Raw genomic sequence first — 8,884 nt, 5'->3', positions numbered from 1 at the left:
ACATTCCTCTATCTCTCTGTCTCTTTCTCACTCTGTCTCTCTGTCTCCCTGTCTCTCTCTCTCCCTCTTTCTTTCTTTCTCTCAATTTGTCTGTCTACAATCTAAAGTACATATATAAGCACATTCTATAAGCACTGTAATTGAAAATAATCTGAATAATGTATGCAACATATCTAGGTTCTACTATCAAAAGCATGATTAAGGCTTAGTAACTACCCTTGGTACTCATAGGAAACTGTTCTGATACAGGGCTCATATGTTAATTCCTTAATATTGGACTCTGCTCAGCTGCTGGGTTTATGCATAGGCAAAGATCCCAAACCTGTTTGGGGACATTAAAACTTCCCTGTCACTCTATGCTATTTGCTTGGAAAATTGTTTTCCTACTTCTTACTCTGAGGTTGTGACTGTAGTTGTCACTGAGGTGCTTTTCTTTTGAACAGACCACAAATGGCTTATGTTCTGAGATCAAGAATCGACAATAGGTCCTCATAAAATTGCAAAGCTTCTGTAAGGCAAAGCTCACAGTCAATAGGACAGAACGACAACAATCAGTTTGGGAAAAGCTTTTTTATCAACACTACATCCCATAGAGGGCTAATATCCAATATATACAAAGAACTCCAGAAGTTGGACTCCAGAGAATCAAATAACCTTATTAAAAACTTGGATAAATTGCTAAACAAAGATTTTCAACTGAGGAGTATCAAATGGCTGAGAAGCACCTAAAGAAATGCTCACCATTCTTAATCATCAGGGGAAATGCCAATCAAAACAACCCTGAGATTGTGTAGTGGCTATTCCTGGTTGTCAACTTGACTCTATCTGGAATGAACTACAATCTAGAATTGGAAGACTCACCTATGATCCTAATCTGGATGCTCAGAGATATAAGTTTCTGACCTGGATCTTGGCAGGGAGATCTTGAAGCATAGTGTCTATGAATTTCAGAAGATTAAGGCAAGGAGATCTCCGAGTTCAAGATCTTCTGGGATTAAAGGCATGGAGGCACACGCCTTTAATCGGAGCCACCCCCTCTGCTCGGGATCTACACGCCTGTAATCTGCTCTACACCCTCTGCTGGAGATATATAAGGACATTGGAAGAAGGAAGATTTACTCACTCTTCCTTGCCTGCTTGCCTCGTGAGACTGAGCAACTGCTAGATCCTTGGACTTGCATCCACAGCTACTGCTGACCATTGTTGGGGAGTTGGACTATGGACTGTAAGTCATCGACAAATTCTCTAGCTATATAAAGAGTAACCGTACGTTCTGTGACTCTAGAGAACCCAAACTAATACAGATTCCATCTCACACCAGTCAGAATGGCTAAAATCAAAAACCCAGGTGAGGTGTAGAGATGCTGGTGAGGATGTAGAGAAAGAGAAACACTCCTACATTTCTGGTGGGATTGTAAGCTGGTACAAGCTGTCTGGAAATCAGTATGGCGGCTCCTGAGAATAGTAGACTTAGTACTATGTGAGGACCCAGCCATATCACTCCAGGGGATATATATTACCCAGAAGATGCTCCACCATGTAATAAGGACAGATATTCCACTATATTCATAGCATTCTTAGTTATACTTTCCCCAGAAGGAGGGGGGGTGGGAAACCGGGATTTGAAATGTAAATAAAGATCATATCCAATCACAAAAGAGACAAACCGAGAACAAAAAAGTTCTCAATTACAGGAAACTACTTAAAAACAAATTTCTGTTCCTCTCAGTTTCTCACCAATATGTTTGTTGATCGATGAGCCACATATTTGATCCCAGCACAGCACAGGGGGAGCACAGGCAGGCAGAGCATTGTACTGGGCGCTAGAGTTTGCTCTGAATTTTAGTGAGTGAAGAATGCCCAGGACTGTGTAGATAATCAGTCTCCTAGAAGGAACTGAAATTAATTGGCTTCTTGTTACTTTGTTTCTTTGATGGTTTTCAGTGGAGACTGTGGAGATCCCGGTTCTGTCCTCAGCATGTGAGGTGGGACTAAAGGCGGGATTAAAGGCAATTCCTGCCCCACCCTACCCATCCCGAGCCATTCCAACCCAAGACCAATATAACAGACCACGTTTGCACAGAACTCTCATAGTTGAAGAAGTCCAGAGAAGTAAGCAGAGCTCTCTGTATGATCCAGAGTCTTGTGAACACCAGGACACAGCTGACGCTGCTTTCCTCATTGTTTGCAGCAAAGGAAGCCCAAGAGAGAAAATGCCAGTGAGTTGGGTGAAATTCATTCATGGTGTCTGTGGGATATTTGTGCCTTAACATATGACCAAACATGGTTAACTTCCTTAAATTTGAACCCATGTCTATAATTTGTAGAGGAAGTAGAACTAGATTTATTTTGTCCTTGGGTTTCTTTGTTTGAGTTCATTGAGTCGGTGTCTTAATTATCCAAGGAGTAGCCCACAACCATCTGGGTGGCCAAGGATCATGAAGAACTTCTGGGAATTGCCATAGGTCTTAGGAGTAGATGACCTTGTGCGCACCTCAAGACACCCATGTTTTGTGATATCGGGTGGGAGAGTATAGTTTCACACTTTTGTGTGATACTTTTTTATGTTTGGAGCACAGCAGGAGTTTATTAGGAGATTCTGAAAGGGATTTTTTCCACCCGCAGAAAATGGGAAGACATTGAACTGCAGAGACTGACTGTGGTCTTCTCAGTCGAGATGTGCTTCTGTTTCTTACCTTCCATTGATCAAGGGCACCTGTCCTGTTCACTCTAGACATTCCTTGGTTCAACTTTACAGGAGTGCTGTCCCATTTCATGAGAATGGACCAGCTCCAGTGGATGAGGAAGTCAGAGTCCATGGCTTAGCTCTTGCAAAGGCAGTGCCGTTCCTGAGATCATTCACAGCTAGGAGACAGGGATTCCTGTAGCATGGACCTGTTTTAATATTTAATGTATTCATTTCTGCACAGAGAGAGGACAACCGAGTGAAAAGTGTGAGAAACACTCAAGAAGCCAATAGGAGGAGGGGGCCGAGGCAGGAAGGCCGAAGATCCTCAGGTATTCAGAGTCAAATCCCTGCTAAATCATAAACCCTGCTCTTATATTTCTTTGGTCTGTGACTGTGAGCAGATGCAAGACCCCTGATGTGGATATCCGTGTCAGCGTAGCCTGGCACTCAGTGGTTCCTGATGTCTGCCTGTCTCCCAGGAGAGCCAACGGCTCTGAGTGTCTCCCTGTTGTTGATGTTGTTTTGAGTCTATGCAGACACCACATCCCCTGGTAGCACTAATGCTGTGGATCCTGTTGTATTCTGAGACAATGCTCCTAAATATGCAGACACTTTGTCTTTCCCAGTGAATGTACCTCTGACTGTCATGAGCAGGGTAGGTGTTGTAACAGGGCTGGTAAGACAGTGTCCATAACCACTTGATAACTGACTGCAGACCTTTTTGGCCAAGCAATGTGCAGCAAGAGTCCCCGAGAAAAGTTGATGTGGTTGTGTTTGTGACCTTTGATATCTTCATGCCATCCCTCTGCCCCTTGCAGGTCCTTCTGATAGCCCATGGATTGAGCCTGAAATCTGGATCTTCCTGCAAGAGTGGGAAGTGGTGGAATATAAAATGGGGAAGCCAGGCGAGAAAATGTTCCAGAAGGCCAAGTCCCTTAGCAGGCGCCTCTCTAAGCGGCGTCTGAGGAAGAGCTGGAAGAGCTGTCTTGGTCTGATGCTGCAGATGAAGGACCTGTATGAAACTCTCTGTCATGAGAGGGCAAGGCCTGACCCCTTGTTTTCTCCTTATGCATGGGACCTGGACAAGATCTTGGGCCACAGGTCCCAGAGAGGCCATTTCCCAGGTGAGCCTCTTGTGTAGAAAAGGCTTTCATGTCCCAGAGCATAGCATCAGCTGGGGATAGAGCAGAGCACAGAATTGAGGAAGTCCTTTTCCCATAGGCCCTTACTTCACATAGCAGTCTGCTCTGTGTGTCTAAGTTCCTCAGTCACCCCTAGACAATGGAATGTGGACTTGCTCTGCGTTCACTCTAACTCAGAGCCCAGGCAATTACTTTGAGTGCCTCAGGGAAGGTGAGGGTGCCATGCTTATGCTCTCTCCCCTTGTCCTCCTTTCAGGTCCTTGGTGTGATGGGCGTGGTTTCCTCCCTGCAGACCAAACTCCTTACCTCTGCATTGGTGGGGCTGACTCTCCAGGTATGGGCCTTGGGATTGTCAAATCCATCCACCTATTGGAAAGCTTAATCGGATCTCATCATTCATGATGGCCGAGGGTCATATACTGATTTCCAGTTGGCATGATTGAAATTCCAATATTCCTTTACATTACTACCTCTTGTAAGTTTTACTGCATGTGTGTGTGTGAGGGATATTCTATCATGTTAGGCACAATTATGATGCAATTAATTATACAATGCATTTGCCATTCCTCCTTGGATGGTAATATCACATTCCTGTCATTGAATACTGGTTATTGTTTCCTTTGGAAATTAGGCATGACCTAAGGAGACATTATTGTCAGCAGTAGACTGGAGGTTGCCTGCTCAGGGGAGTTCTTTGTTGTCCAGTTGATTCCATCTTAGTTGCAAAGAAACAAATCAAAAAAAAAAATTCTGTTTGTCTCTGGTTTTAAGACACAAGAAGGGAAGATAGTTAGCAACTGTGTGAGTCTGGCATCCCAAGCCTTTAATTCCACCCATCAGGAGATGGGTGCCAGAGGCAAGCAGAGGAGTATGATGTCTTGGAAAGTTCGTTTTTTTTTTTTTTAATTTATTTGTTATATTTAGTACACTGTGGCTATCCTCAGACACACCAGGGTGGGCCTCAGATCTCATTGCAGATGGTTGTGAGCCATCATGTGGGTGCTGGGAATTTATTTCATGACCTTTGGAAGAGCAGTAGGTGCTCTTAAGCGCTGGAACAATATCTCCAGTCTCGAGACTGTGGTCTTAATGTTAGTGAGTTGTAGGATGGCCAGCAGTATGGACACGAACCCAATGCTCTAAAAGTTTGGGGTTTTTTTAGTTTTTTGCTTTTTTTGGATTTGGTTTTTTTTCGAGATGGGGTTTCTCTGTATAGCCCTGGCTGTCCTGGAGCTCACTCTGTAGACAAGGCTGGCCTCGAACTCAGAAATCCACCTGCCTCTGCTTCCCAGAGTGCTGGGATTACAGGCGTGCGCCACCACCGCCCGGCTTCCAATGTTCTAAAAGTAACTTAATGACTGACCTTGGCTTCACTTCACATCTCTCATCATTTTCAATCCAGACAGTGTGGTCTTCCCATGTTGTTTAATAGTTCCTGAAATCTGCCCATTAGTAAAACCTAAAATCTGAAAGGTTATTTCCTTGTTCTATAGCTGAAGACAGAGTTGAATTCCCAGTGAGTGTAGCTCTTGGTATTAAGAGCCAGGTACACTCTGGATCCTTGGCTCTCAAAAATTGTTCTTAACCTCTTGCAAACAGAAAGCGGCCATTTCTGGCAGCTCCCTGTGTGGGAAGAGTCCCTGAAATAGTTGATATATACATATGCCTGACGACTGATACACTCATCCGGTCCCTCTGTCCCTGCAGGTCCTTCCCCTAGCCCGTGGACAGACCTTGAAATCAGGATCTTCCTGCAACAGTGGGAAGCAGTTGAACTCGGCCACCCAGGCCAGAAGATGGAGAAGAAGACCAGCGCAGTTTTCTAGCGTCTCCATCAGATGGGCCTGAGCAAGACCTTCGAAAGCTGTCTGGACCTGATGCTCAGCCTGCAGGATCTGCACAGGACTCTCTGTAATGAGAGACCAGGGACCATCCCCTTGTTTTCTCCTTATGCAGAAGCTCTCTACAGGATCTTGGGCCACAAATGTCAGGGAGGCCCTGTCCCAGGTGAGTCTCTTCTGCATTGACTCTTTGGTTACTGTAAATAGTGGCACAGCTGGCCTGTCCTTCATGAGCACAGAGCTGAGCAGACCATGTAGTAAGTCCCCTTTCCCACAGGAGTGTCCTCTGTGTGTCTAACTTCCTGTGTCAGCCCAAGGCAATGGAAGGTGGACTTGTTCATTGTTGACTGTGATCCAGAGGCCAGGCCATTGCTTATAGTGACTCAGGGCGAGTGAAGACACCATGTTTATGCTCTCTGTGTTTCTTCTACTCTCAAGTGCTCTGTATGGATGGTCTGGGAACTCCCTGTCTTCCATGGAACCTCAACATCCAATGGTGATGCCATCTCCAGTATACCAGTCTTGGGATGATGACATGTCTGCACCTTCTGCACAGCTCCATGGGAACCCATCCCTGATGATGTCCAGTCAGCATTCAATGTTTCCCAGCAAGGAAGCCTGGAATGCTACCTATCCATTGACAGTTCCACATGGACTTCCCGCCTCTCTCCCTGGAGACACCAACCTTCAGATGCCATGGTCAACTTGGGATGACACCTCAAGTTCTCAGTGAAGACATGTTGAGACTTTTTTCCCTCTAAAAGACCCCTCAGAATCGTACGGCATCATATAAGTACTCCATTTCTCTATCTCCATGGAAAGGAAAATGTGAAATTAAATTAAGTTCTGTGACATGACTCTCTTCTCAAGCTTTATTCTTGTCACTTTAGTTGAGGACCTAAGTGTAGAGGGGAGGGTATGTGGCACTTGAGGGTGCCGGCTCCATTTTGGCAGAACACTTTCTGTCTACCCTCTACCCTCCATGTTCATCAGACTCCTGACCCTCGGGCTCCTACTCCACAAGGGGGATCTCTACTTCCTAGACACCACCTAGCGGCTCTTTCATTCTCTGGCCCTCTGTCTAGAGAACTTGTGGTCTGTGTTTCACAGACTCCAATTCTTCAGAATAGTGGGAAAACAGGTTCAAAATTGAGTTGTATACTAGTGCTGGATATGATATCAACGAACAGAATTTGGAAACATCTAAATATCAAAATTTCAGATATGAAATGAATGTCTGTTGAGGGACATTTCCACCATTCTAAATTTCATTGTGTATATATGTATGTGTGTGTTTATATACATACACACACACACACACAAACACACACACACACGCGCGCGCACACACATACACACATACAGACATACATACACACATACACACCAACCACACACACACACTAGGACACTTACATCACTTTATGTACAATTAAGATCCAGCTATTCTTTATTTTGGAAATCAATCACAACCTCAGGTGATTTGCCTGTAAGTCAGGTTGCCATTGTGACTGCCTTCAACTTGACTACATTTAGAGTGCACTAACGATTTCAATGTCTAGGCACCTTTCTGAGACCTTTAGCTTAATCTCTTGAACCAGGATGTGCTACCAGTGATCTAGATCTGTGAGTTAGGAAAGTACCCCTTTCTCAGTCTTTTTTTTTGGGGGGGATTGTTTTTGTTTTTTTGTTTTTGGTTTTTTTCGAGACAGGGTTTCTCTGTGTTGACCTGGCTGTCTTGGAAGTCACTCTGTAGACCAGGCTGGCCTTGAACTCAGAAATCTGCCTGACTCTGCTCCCAAGTGCTGGGATTAGAGGCATGCTCCACCACCACCCGGCTCTTTTCCCAGTCTTTAGAGTTGGCAAACCAGGACCTCATCTTGAATACTTTTTCTGCTATAGTCTTATATATAGGACACAAAGGAACAAAGTTCTTTATTGCCTTCTTAGTATCACCATTCCTGGTAAGTTCATCCACTGACTGGAGGTAGAGGTGTCCATTTTCTGATTGTGATCCTTTTGGAGTTGATGAAGCTTACACAGGGGTCTCCTGAATCTAGTCCCTGAGCCCAGAGTATTCAAACCCCCACATTCCACTTCCTTGCCCCTTCTTCAAACACATGATTCCAAAGGGGGCCTTAGGCATCAATAACACATTGCCAAAACATTCAGTTCAACTTCAAAAGTCTACACTGTCTATAACACTCTCAAATATGTGAAATGTACAAAGTTTTACATCTGTTGTGATGGTCACCTAATGACTTGACTGTAGTGCCCTAAAAATCAAAGTCAAAGAGCAGATTACCTACCTCAATCATCACAGGATATTTATTCCTTTTCTAAAATGTCATAGTGGGGAAATAACTGGATCAAAGCAAGATCAAAATTCAGCTGTGCAAATTCCAAACTCTGTGTGTCCATGTCAGTTTAAAAGGAGCTCTTCATACCTCCAACTCCTTACATCTTTCTTGTGTGCCACATGAGTATTTTTTGAATGGTTCCACTGTTTGTTAATACCTTTCCTGGGCAGGTTACCTATGCCTCCGGCTTCTCTAATATCTTGGAGTCTCCAAGGCAACCTAAATTTGCAGCTTCTTGTTCCAATGTCTGGGATCCACACATGATCATCTGGGCTCCTCCAAAGGGCTTGGGTCACTTCTCCCTCACTGCCCTGTGTAGTGCTCTAGGCTTTGGTTGATGACACAGCATTGTTGCTGTTCTTGGTGGGAATCCTATGGTGTTCGCATCTCCAATAGATTGGGGTCTTCAACTGCATCTAGGCTTCACCAATAGCCTCTCATAGACTCCCTCATTGGTGCCTCTCTTCTAATTTTTTGCATGACCACTTCAGTCCCAGGTTATCAACTCCCACTATAGCTTTATCTTCACAAATGACCTTAAGGCCCTTGACCCTGATGTCCATGGTATTCCCACAGTCGCATCTTGTGAGTGCAACCTGAACACCTGGGAACTCCTAGAGTCTGACCTACCAACCAAAGAGCATCCATGGGATGTTCTGAGGCCTCAGGCACATATGTATCAGAGGACTGCCTTGTTTATTCTCAATGGGAAAGGATGATTCTAATCCTATACATACTTTAAGTACTAGAGTAGGAGTAATACCCAGTGGAGTCTACCCTCTGAGAGAATAAGGAAAAGGCAGTGGATGGAGGAAACCTCTGAGGAAGGATTTTGAGAAGGGAATCCTTTGG

At 44.6% G+C, this 8,884-nt stretch overlaps 1 protein-coding gene across 1 annotated transcript; it reads left to right on the top strand.

The window, feature by feature from the left end:
• Positions 1–1,361: 1,361 nt before the first annotated feature.
• Positions 1,362–6,405, top strand: LOC127690705 (uncharacterized). Its single transcript, XM_052190268.1, is given in 6 exon segments — positions 1,362–1,367; positions 2,931–3,018; positions 3,508–3,813; positions 4,088–4,165; positions 5,539–5,842; positions 6,111–6,405. Coding segments are annotated over 6 exon segments (1,077 nt in total).
• The last annotated feature ends 2,479 nt before the right edge of the window (positions 6,406–8,884 follow it).

This window comes from Apodemus sylvaticus, chromosome 8 (genome assembly GCF_947179515.1).
Source record: "Apodemus sylvaticus chromosome 8, mApoSyl1.1, whole genome shotgun sequence".
NCBI lineage: Eukaryota > Metazoa > Chordata > Mammalia > Rodentia > Muridae > Apodemus > Apodemus sylvaticus.
This window is presented reverse-complemented; position numbering and strand designations above follow the sequence as displayed.